General features: G+C 32.3%; 1 protein-coding gene across 1 annotated transcript; it reads right to left on the reverse strand.

Moving 5' to 3' along the window:
- Positions 1–8,356: 8,356 nt before the first annotated feature.
- On the reverse strand, positions 8,357–18,305 carry LOC130797735 (protein DETOXIFICATION 45, chloroplastic). The gene is made up of 15 exons (XM_057660472.1): positions 18,166–18,305; positions 16,474–16,867; positions 15,368–15,507; positions 15,115–15,243; positions 14,854–15,023; positions 14,298–14,433; positions 14,092–14,188; positions 13,911–14,011; positions 13,563–13,726; positions 12,540–12,611; positions 12,257–12,373; positions 12,079–12,174; positions 11,876–11,997; positions 10,048–10,105; positions 8,357–9,838 (listed from the first exon to the last, which is right to left on the reverse strand). The coding sequence occupies exons 2-15, from the start codon at positions 16,827–16,829 to the stop codon at positions 9,812–9,814; spliced, it is 1,785 nt and encodes a 594-aa protein (XP_057516455.1). The 5' UTR covers positions 16,830–16,867; positions 18,166–18,305; the 3' UTR covers positions 8,357–9,811.
- Positions 18,306–18,537: the final 232 nt, after the last annotated feature.

The following is an 18,537-nucleotide window of genomic DNA, read 5'->3' on the forward strand; positions in this document are numbered from 1 at the left end:
AAAAAGAAAGAAATCAATTAAATTATTAAGGTACAAGGAAAATAAAAATGAATAAATTGATAAATGTAATCATATTCATATAATTGAATTAAAAATGATTGAAAAGTGTAAACAACAATTGAAAATAAATTTAACTAAATTTAAGTAGTTATTTGTGATTGATTTACCTCAAGATATATATGAATGCCACTTTAAACCATTTTTAAAAAGTAGTGGTGTGTATAATTTGTTTGGATACGAGGTTGTAGTGTACGCTTATAGTCAAAGTTTTTTCAATTTCTGATGTTATTATTTGGTAATTGGTATATCATAGATGTAGTTCAACCACAAATTTTATGTTGCTAGTATTAGACATATCTTTTGGGTTAACTCTGAATCACTAAAAAGTACGATGATAGAATTTTTTAACTATATAATTATATAAACGATTAATAAATTTCCGATTTAATTTCCCACTACTTTGTGTTAGTCAAAATTTCCGATCAATTTCCAACTAAAATTATGTTAATCTAAAATCATACTTAGGGATGCAGGCGGGGCGAGTCTAATAGGAGACCCGCCCCATCACCGCCCCATCGGGGAGGGGATGGGTCCCAGTTTGATGGGTCATGGGGCAGGTACGGGTATAAAATTCATACCCACCGCGGGGATGGGGATGGGTTTTAGGTGATATCCGCCCCGCCCCACCCCGCCTCATGATACCCGCCTCAAAATATGTACAAATTTTGGAAAATCGGGTACCCGGTATCCGGTTTATATTTTTTTTAAAAAAAAAATTATTTTCAAAACCCTAAATTATATTTTTGTTTTAGACATGTATATTTGTTTGAGACTTTGGTTATGCGTTTGTTTGAGACAAAGATTGAATATAAATATGTGACACAGATGGGTATTAAGCGGGGATTTGACGGGTGGTCGGGCGGAAAAAATGGGTATTAGATAGGGATGGATACCCAGATGGGTGTGAGGCGGGGATGGTTTTAGATACAAACCCATCGGGGCGGAAACGGGGAAAAAATTATACCCGCCGCGGGGATGGAGATGGAGATGGGGATTGCATTAATAAATGGGGATGGGGATGGTAATTCCAATACCCGCCCCGCCCCATTTGCATCCCTACACTACTACTACTAATTGTTGGAAATTTTATTGGTTTCATGTGTGGGATATATTAGATCCGAAATTGAGTTACCAAAATGAGTTTCAAATACGGATTTAAATTTTTTTTTTCTCATTTTAAATGAAATTAATAAAAAAAGGAGTTCCAACTATAAATAGTCAAAAATTTGCTATTGATTACAAACATAGATGAACCTAAAAAAATTCCAAAATGACTAAAATTAATTAATTAAACATTTTCTTAAATAGCCTACCTTGTATAAGATCGTTCATGGTGAGATGACTTCAAAATAAGAAGTCTATAAACTAAAAGTTTTTACTATTAAATTATTTAACCCAAGTATGAATAATGTCTCACAGTGAGTGAGTTCTCTCACACAAAAATTTTATGTTTCTTAAATTTAAACTTTTTGTCAACCACCAAGATTGAAAGTTAAAATAGTTCAGTGTTTTTACCAAAAACAAAACACATGTTCACTAGAGAGAAAATATTTTGTAAATTAATGATACGTAGCTCTTAGTTCAAAAATATTTGGAATTATTGCTTCCGGCAATACAATGATTAACATGGCGACATTTATAAACTTTCTCAATAATTATACATGTCCATTTAGTATTTTATACTTTCGTTTTTCTTAGTTACCATTGAAAAATTTTATATAGTAAATAAAAAGGATAATATATACAAATAAAAAAAAGTTAAATAAATATATATTTGTGTTATTTTGTTAAATTTGTCTTAATATTTTAGTTAGATATTGATGTTTACTTTAAAAATTGTGTAAAAAGTCAAAATAAAATTAATATTGTAAAACAAAAGTAAATAGGAATCTAACGTCCTGTAAAATGTAAATATTTCCTCCGTCTTATTAATTTACACCTTATTTTTTCTTTATTTTTCATCTACACATTTAAATTTTCTTTTCATCAACCACACATATTTCATAACTCTACATAAAATTCTTCAATCCTTAACATTTTATGATTGTAGCATACTTCTCTTGGGACGGAGAGATCAAGTAAAACAGAAATATTTAATTCCATCATAAAATACTTTTAATTTCTTGTTAAGTCTATTGCTCGAATGATTATTTATATTTGACAGAGCATAATAAAATGTGGTCAATCAAAAGCTAACAGTTATATTCTTGATGAAATAATGTGTGGCAAAATTATCAAAATTAGGAATAATGATATGGAAAGATGCACTATGTTTTAACTTAGTACATATTAGGAACAAAATACAAATTAAAATAAAAAATACTCTTTTATTTTTTCACTTAACTATATTTTAACTTATATATTAAAAACGAAATACAAATTAAGTGTATGATACATAAATAGTGTGAAAAAAAAAATTACTTTAAATTCGAGAGTGTATAATTGAATGAGAGAAAATACAATAAATTAAACATAGTGTGAATTTGAACATGTGGGTAAAACATACTTCTTCTTTTTTATTGAGTCGGCTACAAAATATAAAAAAAACATATAGATAAAATGAAAAAAAATTATAGATGAAATTAAAAAAGACAAGAAAATTATTGATCAAATTTATTTAAGTATATTAAAAAAAGAAAAACATTAACACTTAAAAAAATGCATGCTTCAACTAACTCCAAGTTATTGGCTTCTCCACTTTCGGTTCAAAGTGGCCCTCTAATTTACCCACTTATTAAAGGACCTACCAAACTATAGCTTAGTGCATGCAATTCCAACCACAAGAAAAAATAAATATTTATGAAAAAGAATAAGTATGATATTTAAAATAAGGATAAAAAATATTATACACCCTTGATCTTAGTTTTGATAAAGAATATCAAAAGAGACATTAATAGTAATAGGTATATAAAGGCTTAAATGGTATGTACATATTTTCGTCACATTTTTATAAATAGTTGGACATTTTCTAAAAAGTATACATATATGTTTAAAATGTGTACATATTTAGATGAAATTTCTGTAAATAATATAAATTTTTTTTCATAAAAATATGTACACCCTATCAGATAGTATTGTAATACCCCTAAATTTCTGACCCCTTAATGAAACCAAAACCGTAAAGGACGGGAGATTATTCGAGTGTTACATAAAGAAAAGGAAAAGAATTTAGATAAACGTTAAATATTAACTTTAAAAAGGTGAGTGGAAATTTTGGCAACATCTCTTCTAAAAATCGAACATGTGGTAGCGCAATCAGCACAATAAAACATTAAACTAATCTAAGGCATCATTGCCTTTAAAATCTCACACCACGGTGGAATGGTTCGTCGCCGACTTCTCAAATCAACATGACAAGCATGGATCGTGACTCCAGTGTCGACGCTTGAGTTTCAAATGATAAAACTTTTAAACTAAAACATACAAACCAGAAAATTATGCAGCGGGAATAAATTTATACAAATGGAGGTCGCATGTCTCTCAAAACATATACAACCCAGCAAAACATAAACTTTGGGGTTAAAACCCATGAAAACATTATTATAATCATAAGTTGCATGCTCAATCCCCCATATACAATGCACGAGAGACTCCATAACCTGTTTATGTGACTAGAGGCCACCATATTGGGGTTTGCAAGACCCACATGGCAACACCTCAACCAAGGGCGATGACGGGCCATACCGGCGCCCAATGGTAAAGCATGATCACACCTCCGTACAACGACCATATACAGATGGTCCTACCTCTGGAACTAAACCCACTGGGGTATCAAACCAGTGGAGTCACAATAACCAAACAAGACTGATATGAATATCATCTAAGGGACTCATTCCCATTACAACCAACAACTTTCTTACTCCATCACTAACGGACTCATTCCCGTTCAAACTAACGTAAGTCAAACTCATCAATAAGGGAGTCATTCCCATTCAAACTAACAATAATCAATCTCATCAATAAGGAAACCCATTCACTATTCAAACTAACGATAATCAATATCATTAATAAAGGACTCGCTTCCTTTCAAACAAATAACAACCAATCTCAATGACAAGAGAATTGTTCTCATTCTAAATCATTATCAGCCTTTGGCATACTAGTGTCGTTCTCTATCAGTATACTTGAAAATCATATAATCAATAACTTCGATATTTCATTCGACGATAATTCATAGATAGTGTGCAACATATGTTTTAAAACAATTCAATATCGATAAATATACAATGCAAGATGCATGTAAAGGTTAATTACTGCGTGTACGTACATACAAGCGTCACTATACGACCAAAAGTTACAAAATTCACCCAACTAAGGTTCTATTTTCCTCTAATGAACTGGAAACAAAGGTAAAGCTACAAAGTATATGTTTTGCTGGGTTGTGGTGATGCAGGCTGTGTGATGGTGGAGGGAAGGACAGCCGGATGCATCGGCTACTGGCGATGGAGGAGGCCTTTGGTGCGCCTTCTACTATTGAGGGGGAGAAGAGACACGATTGTGCAGTGTCTAGGCCCCTGCTTGCTACTCGTGGGAGGAGAAGAGGCACGGCTGCTGGTGGCCACAGTGCGACTCACGGCCAGCAGATTGGCTGGCTGCTGGTGGTTGGTCGTGGGAGAAGGTGGAGCAGCTGGTTTAGTTTGAAGAGGCGTACAAAACATGAGGGATATGAGAGTAAGGAGTATTGATTTGCTTTTGGTTTGAAAATGAGGAAGTAATGGGAGTTTACTACTTAAAACCTAACACCTCTTTTTATTTTATTTATTTACTTATTTATTTATTTCTAGATTACCATCTTGAAGTGCCCAACTAAGAAAGCTCACTTATGTGTGCTCACAAGTTCTAATAAATAGAATGATTTCGATTTGAACCTCTTTCTTTTTGGTAATCGCAGATTTATTTTTAATATAAGTATGTTAATGTTTAAATTAGTATATGAAAGAAATTTATTAAAACTAATTCAAAAATAATTAAACATAATTGTAAAATCTTTAAAAGTTATTAAAATATTTAATAATTACGTCATTAAAATCTCGAGGTGTTATAGACTACCCCCTTAAAAGAAGTTTCGTCCCCGAAACTAGAATAACTAAGGTACAAATCATGAAAATTTATATTTCTAATAACTCAAGAAGGTGTCTTAACGATTTTAAGCCTAAGGAATTAATTCAAAGATCGTGACTTTATTGACACTATTAACAAAAAGATACTCAATCTATCAGAATATTCATACATATTTTATTTCGAGTATTCATAATCACCTAAATTAACTCAACACCCAACCAAAACATGTAAAAAAAAATCATACAATTGACTCAACACGATCACTCAGAAGCATGCAAATATCACAAAATCAATCAAAAACGTGTAGATATCATACAGATAGGTTCAAACAATCAATCAAAAGCAAGTTTGTAATAGGTTGTTATCATAGATGCGAAAATGCGTGAAAGCGCAGGAGAAAATGCGTGTAAACGCGCGAAATTCTATCGCATTCTACCCCCCTTAAAACTTAGTTACGACCCCGTAACTCACTAACCTTGAAAGATAGGTAGGGATAGTGTGGTTAGACTATGGAACTCTATTTATTTAATATCTCTAATCTCAGTACTACACAACTTAGTATCTAGGTCTCAATATGTTCTCTTAGTAAGACAACTCTCCTCGATGTTTACAAAAGTAAAGGATCTAGCACACATGACTTATAAGGTGTATCACTTGAGCTTGTAACAACACGAAATGTCCTGTTATCTAATGTAATTCTTTAAACAACTTTTCCACTTCTACGTGACCACCTAAGGTCGTACTTTGTGATAATCTTGTAATGTACGAAAGGTTTAACTATTATAATTTAAACCATAAATGGGGGTAAAATATCAAAACAACAAAGTCCTAAAAGTAAAGTGCACGAAGTTGCTCAACACTTAACTCGTATTACAATTAGACACCCTAGACCTAAGGGTACATGAATCTTACAAAACTAGTTGGTTATCAACTACCAAATCGATTCACCGCTAACTTTACTTGTCATAACATGATAATAACCTTTTACTTAACATGAAATGCTCTTTTCATTAATCATATATGATCAAATCATTTTATAACATATTAAATCATACATCATGACTTGATTAGTAGATTAACAACTCAAATTAATAACTTATAACATAATACATGTTTCAAGTATATAATCCAATTATATATACCACATTTTAGCAAGTTACTGTAGTTAATAATTATACGTTCACAGCAATGATACTGATACACATATCGTAATTGTTCAACAATAACATCCTTTATCCATCATAATTTCAAATTCTAATTACAACAATATGAGGATGATTTAGAATCATGAAGGGCAATGTCAAAGGTCACCAACACTTTTCAGCTATTCACTTACCATACGACTAGATATGTTGAAAGTATAGAATTTATATCAATAAAGATCACGAACTCATATATGACTAAAGTAATGCATCATGTTCATATATAACAACAGTACTAATGGTACTAATAGGGTAATAATAACAGTGATGATCAACAAAGATGACATTTTATGTATACATAAAAAAAATGCAAGATGAAAAATAACTGATGAAAACACGTACATCACCACAATTTCCAATATCAATAGCAAAGCAATCATGTATCATGCAGTTTGATAAAGTTGTGATATCAACACTAATTTCACAATATCTAATCTACATCATAACATTTCCATCACAACACTACCTCTAACTAACTATAACACCATTATCGCAATCATATGACTTTTACATTAACAATAGTAACACTATACTAAAGTACAACACAAAGCTAACAAAATAACACAACACTTGAAATTATGTATTACAATAATTCCTTCGCAAACAAGTGGGATTCAATCACCCTTCGACCTAAGATGCGAAACTTAGAACTAACAATTATAACATAATTGTTTGTATTAAAACACGTCAAAAACTCTTTTCATCAAATGCTTATTACGATCCAATGATTTAGTAACATCAAATTAAAACTCTTCTTAACACAAGCGCTGATATTATTTAACTCTATCGCATAATAATGATTGTGTATAATAATCGTTTAAGACATAATCCATTATCTCGATTCATCTCTCAAGTTATAACTATTCGCATACTCATTGTCGTTTCTTCAATGTTTAGATTTTAAAACACCTCTTGGCTTTTATTAGAACCACATTATCTTCAATAACTCTCCAACTTAATTTACCATGTATCACATCAATCATTATTAAAACAGTAACCTATGTAAAGTCAGCTTTATTTGGAATCTCATCTAAGTCTTATCATTTCAATACACTACCAGGACTATTAAATTGGTGATCAAAGAGATACTCTAAAATACTTAACATTTAAGTGTATCTTATGTGCACAAAGACGCTCATTCCACCTCATCATCAGATTATTTTATCCTTGTGTCTTGTAACTGCCCAAAAGGCCATGAGAAAACAAATTATAATATCACTGATTCTTTTTTAATTTCAAATATCATTCTATCTATCTAACGCTTTAAAACTGTCACGATTCTTCTTCACATTATCATCCGATTAAAACATTCATTACTCCATATAAGTATTTAATAAGACAAAATTATCGGTCTTAACTCAATAGTGCTCCCTCAAATCAATTCTTAGGCCCTTAACATGCAAATTTGTTTATAATGATTATTCTTTAACTATCTACTTTAATAAAAAGTTACCGACTTATTTATGGATGATATACCATGTCTCAACGAAATACAAAACTCAAAGGACTTGCGAATGATAATTTTCTCCTTTGATACTCAAACTCATGTGTCTTTAAGAAGGAAAAAAAAATCGCCCATATTTTATCCAAGGAACCACTTCAAATAGTGATTTTAAGGTCGTTATCCTTCAACAAACATGAAATACTATATTCATTATGATGAGAGTTGGATGCTTACAAAAATCAAAATCAATGACAGGGGACCCTTATAATATATAATTCAACAAAATATATATAAAGTGATTAACTAATGCTAATAGGTTGACTATAGTTTTCATTCTCAATTGATTCTTAAGGTCTCACTACAAGCATAAGATGTTGGGTTTAGAACTAACAGATATATATATATATATATATATATATATATATATATATATATATATATATATATATATATATATATATATATATATATATATATATATATATATATATATATATATATATATATATATATATATATATATATATATATATTACATTAACCAATTTAAAGCATCAGTCTCAATCACCGTATGAGATTGAAAACGTTTATTGGTAGACACGATTATGCCACACTAAAACTTAACACCAATGTTACTATAGCTAATTACAAAGGTTGAGAGCCTCAATCTAATAAGAATTATAACTTCAAATGAAAATATTAAAGTGATTCTAGTTTAATCAACAATACTAATGTGATAATTTGGTTCAACTAATATAGCATTATCTTTAAACACTTTGAGACGTTGAAAACAATCTCTTAACTTCAACTCATCACTATATGAAGAATATATCAATAATACTCTTATAGATCATGGCCCGAAATTGGGTGTTAAATTCTCAAACTATAAACTCTCTTTATCCTCTTTATTATTTTGAGATTTGAGATACTCTCGTTATCCCATTAAAATCATTTCATCAATAGTTAGTGGTGGGTTTAATGAGTAGTTCGGATAGATAAGTAACAATATTAAAAAATCAAACTTGATTGAGTTAGTTGTGTAATTACCTTCCACACACAGTTCAAACCATGCCATTAACAAGAATTTGTATTCCATTCTTTTTTTTAATGTGTAAGTTTAAAATTAGCTCGTCAAATAAGTCATTTTAATAAATATTTGCTATCAAGTACCATTTATAAGTCATCAAACACCTATCAATACATAACAAATTTATTATCACTTTTTTGAAGGATAGAAGAGTAATTTAGATAATATTATCTCTCTCCTTTAGGTTTAGTGGCAACTTTCATTTATAGTGAGTGGGAAAATGAGGGGCCTAATCTACGCTCACTCACTAATCACGAAAATTTACAAAAAATAAGATTACTAATTGATGATTTAATTTAATGTTCCATTGGAATTTGGCATATAGACATCTCACTCTTTTTGTTTGTTTGTTCCATTATGCATTTCATCCCTAACAAGTGGGATTATAGGATCTATGGCCCTACACCATGCTGATACCCACTAATTATTTCATGAATATTCTTCGATGTTAAATTAGAAAACTATTTTTTACCAAAATCTTGCATTTTATAGATGTAATAACTTATCTTTTTATTTATCTTTTAATTTGAGAAAAGTCAGAGAATCCCAATAGAAAATAAGGAAAAAAAAAAAAATCAATCCATCCTATAGTTACTGAAAAACAAGCACGCATCACAAGGATGAAAATGAAAGCCGTAAATCTCTCACCTTATCAAGACTGGAGGAAAACATTAATGGGTTCAAACTTTCATATAAAAGCAATAGAATAAAATAAAAATAAAGATCTAAATTATTTTTTTAAATTTTATTTTCCCTAATATAAGTTTTAAGTTCACTAATTTCAAATGGGAATGTCTAACCTAAGAAACAATTTACAGTAGCATGTACAAAATCAAACTAAGTAGGAGAACTTAGACTATAAAATAAAAATTATGAGCAGCTGAAAACAATCTAGCTTGAACTTTTATTACCTCCAAATTTTGTAAAGCTTGTATCGTGGTGTGCAAACATAACATCTCAGTTGGTTCCCAGTTGATTAACGTCCTGACATATCGATAGTGTTGTAAAGGTTTTTAAAATGTACCGTACTGAACTACCAAGGTGTAAAAAACAGGTGCATAAATAACATCCTATATTTGACGGTACGAAAACTACAGCACCCGTTTACTGCATCATTGTAACTGAAACCGCATTGTACTATGCTAGTAAAAAGAGACAAGAAAAGAGAATGCGACAGATGAAGATTAAAATACCATAACTTGCCGATAATCGCTGTGCAAGAACCACCATGGTCCGTTCCGGGACAAAATTCTGGGAAAGAAAGGCAAAGGTACAGTATTATCAAATAAGAAAGATCATCATCATATAAAATTACAAGATAATAGCAATAGGAACCACCATGGTTCGCTAAAAGCCCATGACCCGACCCATCTTTAAACAATCAAACCCATTAATATTTCAAAAAATCGAGCTTCTAAACGGGTCAGGTTGATTTTAAAAACAGCAACGTCTCTTTAAGAGACGTATCTCAAGTCCAACTCATCAAAGATTATTGCCTACTTACCGTATTCTTAATGTCTATTTACATTATCCTTAATGTCTACTTTCAATATCGTAAATGTATACTTATATCATTCTTAATGCCTACTTACAATATATTTTAAAAAATACATAATGGGCCGGCCCAGTTCGATGGTCTCTCAGAGATCGTCTCTCACAAGAATTTGTGTTTTAAAAATTCAGCTGGTCTTGCAAGACGACCTCATAAAGAGACCGTTAATTTGGTCAGGCCCAATTCGCTCGTGTATCAATCTCACATGCTTTCTCTTGTTTTTTCCATTTTTTGTGCATTTTTCAATTTTAATCTTAAAGGTATCAAATTTTGACCTCAAAGGCATCAATTTCAACTTATAGTAAAATTTAAACAGATCAATTAAAATAAAAAATTTCAATTTTGACCTATTTGTGATCAATTTTGACGTTAAACAGATCAATTTCTACCTAAATATGATTCTGTTTCACAATTTGAGAACGAAGTTAATAAAATTGTATTATTTTATCATTCTATGGATGAATTTCAAACAACAAATGAATGGTTAACAAAACTATCAATAATAGTGTTAAAACATTGTACAATACAAGTACTTTTATCCAATGCAACATGATGGTTCTAATAGAACATAAGAGTACTTGTACTTTTTAATCATCGATCAATAATAGTGATATTACTCCTTCCTCAACACGTTTATATACATTAGTAAATAGTTCAAATTGAATATGTAAATAGTTAAATTATGACACATAAATTGACAATTGATGTTTTATGATCTAACTCAATTTTGAATGTATAAGCTTCAACTATCGTTTTCAAAATAAGTATTTCAAAGTCTATAAAGATATTGTATAGGTTTTAATTCAAATTGAATATGTTAATAGTTAAATTATGACATATAATTTGACAATGATGTTTTATAATCTAACTCAATTTGGAACTTCTAATCTTCAATTATCGTTTTAAAAACAAGTATTCAAATTGTATAGATATATTGTATAGTATTTAGTTCAAATTTAATATGTTAATAGTTTTAACACTATTATTGATAGTTCTATTAACCATTCATTTGTTGTTTGAAATTCATCCATAGAATGATAGAATAATACCATTTTATATAACTTCGTTCTAAAATTGTGAAACAGAACTATATTTAGGTAGAAATTGATCAGTTTAACGTCAAAATTAATCACTTATAGGTTCAAATTGAAACTTTTTACTTCAATTGATATGTTTAAGTATTACTTTACGTTGAAATTAATACCTTTAAGGTCAAAACTGATAAATGCCCAGAAAATGAAAAAAAGGAAAACTTGTGATATTGTTACACGCACGAATTGGGCTGGCCACTCTTGGTCTCAATTTGAGACGATCTCGGCCAAGTTTTGGTGTTAAAAATTAGCAGGTCTGGGTGGGCTTTTGATGGGTCAAACTTCATCATATTACTCATAACCATCATTTGTCAATTATGCTGAACAAGGTAGACTACAGTTCATGAATAAGCAGATAATGAGGTAAAAGAATAGCACCTGAAATATCCTGCGGCTGTACGTAAGCCCATAAAGAGAGTCAACCCGAGCCATACGCCAGGAAGACCGATCACTGTAGGAGCATAGAGCAAGACAGTGGATGAAATGGCCCCAACCAGCATCTGAAACTCAGAAAAGGCGGTATGTAGAATTGGTTGCTCGAGCAGCATCGTTTATTAAAACCGAGAATTTATACCCCTTACCGTAGAACAAGCAGCGTAAGGGAAATCCGATGCACCATAATGGAGACCATCAAAGATAAATGCTAAAGCGTTGAGCGGCTGGCTTGCACTGACAAACTGCCACAAATGGGTCAATTATTACACTTAGATGCTTAATAGTTTGTCAATTGTGTGCAAGTGATAAGAAATTAGTGCATACCAAAGTGCCAGCTTTCACTATCTGCAATACTGCAGAATCGTTGGTGAACAAGTTCACAAAATATCCGTAAGATGCTCCTAAAATCACGGCCAACGCACCACCGGTAACTATTCCGATCTGAGAGGATTTTGGAAAAAGAAAGTAAACAAAATAGATGTCACATTGGAATAACGCATATGTATGAAAATTAGATGCAAACACGCTACCAAAAGAGGAAAATACAGAGTACTTGTTAGTGAAAGCGAAACAGTATAGATTGATAATAGTCAAATTCATGGCTAACCTTCAATACAAAATTAGTTAGCTCTTTCACTGTGCTGTAATCACCTCTTGACATGGAACTAGCTACTAGAGCCTGACATGAAAAGTCAAAAGTATAATGTGTAAGAACTTATAGCAACTAAGATAAACATAAATGTCGTATACGATAAATCCTCGTAATCTGCCATTCAAATATTAGGAATTGAAAGTCCTTATTGGATGTTTATCCTTCGTTCTATGTATTTGGATGCCCCAGTTAGATACTTATTGGACTCTTTGGTAACACATGTATATTCATCCGATAAACTTTCCAACTTTCACTGTATAAGCCCAATGTTTGTCGAAGACAACATCAATAAACATTTCAAGACAGAGTGTGTACAAGGTCGGTCTTGAGGGTAGGCAAAAGGGGCCGCCGCCTAGGGTCAAAGCCTAAAGGTTAGAAATTGGTTTTGTAAGGGGCCCATTGTTATGAGCAGAAAGGCCCAAAAAATTATTAAAGAAACATTATAGTAATGTAGTACAACTAAGTGTCGGACACATGGATACCTTTCACTTTCTCATTCTTCGTAATCATAAATCAACCTTTTACTTGGTAAGAGAAAAGTCTGCTCCACCAAAATGTTGTTTCTATAAACTCAAAAATTATAATCAATGTTTCTCTCAATTCCCCAAACCAATTTCATGGTGCACTTTCATCAAATTAGAGTTTGATCGTCTTCCTCAAGTCCGTCTCCTCACCTTCAACATTTGCAACGATATTTTTTCTACATTTTAAATCAATTTACTTTAATCTAATATTTAGAAATTTAGGAACAATCAATTTTCTTTTCCTCCAAATTTAGAACGAAAACAAAAATTGTTAGAGTTGTCGTTGGAGGTGTCTGGTGGGTGGCGGTGATCCAGTGGCTGTTAGTTTTGTTGTTGCCTCTTGCGGGTATCAACGTTACCCAGAAAATGTTAGGACCGACACTGTCTGTACACCTTTCTATTTACTTCAAGTCAAGAATGCACTTGCACATTTTAAAATGAAAATATGTTGTACCTGACCAGATGCTGCCAATGCATCAGTTAGAAGAGAGACAGCCAACCATACTTGGACACAGATTTGATGAGCAGCCATCGCTATAGGACCTTGACGAGCAGCCATTGAGGTCCCTATCGTCATAGTTACCAGAACAGCCAGAGTTCTTCCGATGAGAAAACCGCCTACAAAATAGAAATCATACCAAATATGTAGTAGTGTACTTTACGCAGACCAATACAACGGCCAACTGAGCAGACTGATTGAAGGAACTATACCAGTAGAATGCAATTGAAAAGGCTGAAACCATCATACTAGAGGAGAAAAAATGGCACGAGTCAAATAAATATGCAGACAACTAACACTCACCCGATTTTAAATAGATCCCAAATTTTAGATCTCCCAATTTCGGAGGTAATAATATTACTCTTTTGCTAAGAAACCAAAGCATCATGAAGCTACCAATGTATCTGTAACGCAAAAAAAAGCAGAGGCATTGTCATAAATGTACCCTAAAACGTAACTAGTAATTATCGAAGAATGAGCATACTGTGATACGAAGGTGGCAATTGCTGCTCCGGTAACTCCCATCTGAAGCTTATATATGAAAAGTGGGAACAAAAAAATGGCTGCAACATTTGCGATACCTGTGTATAGAAGTATAGAATATTAAAACATGCACAAGAACTCAAATGAGAATGTACAATAAAAAAACGAGGGATTTCAAAAATTTTTAAAGCAAAGCTAAAAACATGCCTAGACAGAATACTGGGGTCTTAGTGTCCTTAAAGCCCCTTAAAACACCCTGAAGAGCCAACGAGAGAACAACAGCTGGAGCACCAAGAGCTCTAAGCGACAAAAACCTATGTGCTGGAACTCGCATTGGACTATCCTGTAGTAAATTGACCACAAACATCAAATTAATTGACAGCCCGTCATGTATGAGACCGTCTCACCGTAAGACGAGTCCATACAAAAGACCAATCAGTAAAAATACACTAAAAAACAATGAAAAGTGAATTTCCACTTATACAGGAAGCAATTCTTTTTTTAAAATAGTTTGGGCTAACTGAAGTTGTCTCACAGTTAGACGGTCTCAATAAAGAACTAGTGATTAATAAATGCCATAGTCATTTAAAATACCACTGTAGTTTCCATAATAACAAATTATCCGGTCATAAACAGTAACAAACAGTTATGTTTGTTATCATTATTTGTTTCTAGTCTTGAATTCAATGTGAAAACCAAAATCACGATCTTGATCATCTCTATCAAAAAAATAGATTTTAGTTACCGAATGTTTAAAACTTACAGGTGCAATACCCATTAAACTAAGGAATGATCCGGTTCCCAAAAGTAATGCTAGAGCCTCAATGATGCCAATGCCTACAGCGAGTAACAACGCAGTAGAAACTGATGACAATTGCTTTCTTTTCAACTCTTCGTGATGAGATTTCCCGTAAAAAACGGTTTCATCTCCATCTACAAGGAATAAACATAGAACAATAAAATCAAAATATTGTGATAATTCAACAGAAAAGATGGCGGAGATGACAATGATCAGAATATTTACCTGTAGAAGACTTAGCTATATCTTCAGCTACAAAAGAAGTAGCAACGCTTAGAAGAGGAATGTTAAAAAGCTTTGAGATGAGATTAAAGATCGACATAGAGACACCAGCAGATGCGAGTTCTACAGATCCTGCACACATAATCATATAGATTTTGGTCACAATTACCAAAATAATTTCACGCTCAAAAAACAACGACAAACACAGATCCTAAATCAAACGGCAGAAATTCAGCATAAGAAAATTGTATTTTACCTATTTTGCCGATGTAAACGGTCTCCATCAACTGTGCAAAAGGATCAATGGCTTGGCTAGCTATTGCTGGTAAAGAAAGCATTATAAGCTCTCGTTTAATATTTTGAGGAGGCAATTGATTAGAAGACTGAACTATAGCACTGCAATTTCATGAAAAAACAACCTTCAGCGTCATAAATACCCCAAGCAAAAAAAGGCACTGATATACACGAATAACAGTTTGTAAAACATAATTTTATTCAAAGTGAAAAGGGGCTAATACTAAATATACTACAAAAACTCGGACAATAACAATCCAAGGGCTTACAACAGTAAAATGCATCTTCAAAGCAAGTAAGGATCCAATTGCTAATAATAGATTAACAACAGCAGCAACACGACCAAAGCGATTATTCCAACAATATGATGTTGGCCGAATAATAGATCAACTCCTAAAATTTCAATGAAGAAAGCATACTAACTAAGCTCAAAGTTTAAAAAGGAGTATATTACAACTACATGTCATCATCCCAATCTACGTTACTTGAACTCTTCAATTTGCCTCACGTACCCGTGTTCCATCTTTGATGCTTGGACATTGGTATGGAATTTAGACACTTCATTTAAGGGGTAAAATTGAATGTTTAGACGTATCCGACACTTGGAAACGTATTAGTATCCAATATCAATACCGAAGTCCAAGTAACATATATCCAATACTAAGTTTGGGAAATTGGCCATGTAATAGCAAAGAGGTTATTTATGATTGAACCTTAATTGCAAATATCATCGGTAATATAACATTTATAACACGCCATGAGAAACGTAAACAACAGAAAAAGGAACATGATTTTAAAAACAGCTGTCTTGGCAAGGTAAAAATCTTCGTTGCAGTCAGAGTGGCAGAGCAATAAAACAACAAATGAATATACGACCAATAATATATACAAAGCTTAAATCTAAACAAGAGTATAAAAAGATATTACTTATATGAAATCTAGACAAATCAATGCAAAGTAACAATATGTGTGACATTTGTAATGGAGAATGGAGGAGCAACGCAGGTATGAAATAACATATGATAACATGAATCAAATACAAAATGAAAGCATCATAAAACTTCAAACCTTGAACCGTTAGCATCATTATCATTCTCTAGAGTATTCTCCTCGGAAGAATTTTCGGCCAACTCCTGAGGCTCTTCATCTACATCGGAACCTACTAAACTATATGAGACATTCTTAAAAGGCTTTCTACGTCGAAGAACAGTGTTGTGAGATAACTTTCTTCTGTCAAAAGACACATAGCAGCGTCCAGAATCATGTACACAGCTCCTTTGAATAGCAAATGAAAGTGAAGAACAAAATCCACGTGATCGGCCCTCAACATCTGACTCCCATGTCTTGTGCATGCACCATCTTTTCCTAGTGTTAGAAAATGCTGTTGAGATTTTAACTCCACAAAGTTGTGCAGCTGTCATCATTGAAAATTTCTAATTGTGTTTCTTCCACCCATAAAATTCTGAACAAACCATCAACAAAAATCAAGTAAATGTAGGAAAAAACGTACAACAACAACAAGATTTTCATTCCAAAGAATTCCTGATAAGCTTCTCGTTCGTGAACGAAAAATCAAGGGTAGTAAATGGAAAATCCTTCCAACCAAGAAGTAATGCTTCATTGTCGGCCTATGTGACATAGAAATGGTGTCAACTGTCAAGTATAGGCTATCACCACGTATTTACACGCCTAAGTCGATTGTTCTATGAAAAGCTTGGCCCAAAACAAAATGTCAAGTATAGGCTATCACCACCATGACTATTGGTTTCTCAACGTAGACTCTATTACAGTCATCTCCATCTCATTTTCATTCTCATTTCTACAGTTAACTACTCAAGAAACCACTATCACATGATTCACTAATCTCCTTCATAATCGGGAATCAAAAGCAGCGAAATATGGTCGATTTTGGGCTATTTAAGGGTCATTTTAAGCGAAATTGCGAGTTCAAAAAGCGAATTAACTGAAGACTTATGTTATGGTGCAAGAAACCAATGGCAATTTAATTATAAGTTCGAAAATGTGACAAATTGTCACTAACATTCTAAAATTGCATACAAAGCCACTAATTCCTAACCGTGTGTTTGCACAAATTTGTAAAATATTGAATTCAAACCCATTCAATAAAAGATGTACATGAACGAAATGGATATCCCCGACATTTACATGGGTATTAAGGTATAGCTACACCCCAAATATAAACTATCTAAGTACATAATCTTCCCAAACAAAAAAACCCTTTTCCTGTAGGCGCTGAAATACAAACAACATTACAACATAACCCCCCAAAAAAAGTGATTATAGACGGCCAAAGATCGAAAATTCACAACATTTACCAATTGGCAATCAAATAAGCAGTATTACACTACTAGAATCCGAAACAAAAAGGCGGCAAAACAACACCAAATAAAAACTACAAATAACAAAATTGAATAATAGTGCATTAGAATAAAAACCAAATTAAACAGTCAATCATGCTATAATACTAATAAGAGAAACAAAATAAAATCTTCTCTTTATCTTCTAAATAGAAATTACGGTAAACAAGAATTGCACTCAGTCATTCATTAACACTACCAATTCAAAGAAAAACAATCATTCATCACTCCATACCCAGATAAATGAGTCGGTGAAAAAAAAACCCATAATAGAAAATGCAAAAAGGGAAGAATTTGGCGTTTCCCTAGTAAATTTTCAAGTACAAGCATGAAAAGTAAGCAAATAATATGCAGAAAACAAATGAAATCAAGAAGATTAAACCTTAGAGGAAGTGGGTTTGAGTAGGATGGACGATGACAGGCCGTAGAATGAAGGAATTGCAGGAAAAGGCAGTTAATAGACGTAAGTTTCTTAAAGATTGAATTTTTTATTTTTCGTTTTTACATCGGCTAGGTTTAAAGTTGTTTTTATTAAGTTTTTTTCTTGGGATTGCGACTTGTGATTGTGATATGATTCGTGATCATATTCGGTGTTCACTCGTAGAAAACTATAGTTAGGGCTTGGAGAGTGAAAAAAGATGGCAGCTCATACTTATAAAGAAAGGTGCAATCAAAAAGTACCTCGACTCGAGAAAGGTATTTGATTGAATTATGAATATTCATTCATTTGTGTTTGTGTTTTGTTTTGTTTTGT

The sequence above is a fragment of the Amaranthus tricolor genome, chromosome 1 (assembly GCF_026212465.1).
Source record: "Amaranthus tricolor cultivar Red isolate AtriRed21 chromosome 1, ASM2621246v1, whole genome shotgun sequence".
Classification (NCBI taxonomy): domain Eukaryota; kingdom Viridiplantae; phylum Streptophyta; class Magnoliopsida; order Caryophyllales; family Amaranthaceae; genus Amaranthus; species Amaranthus tricolor.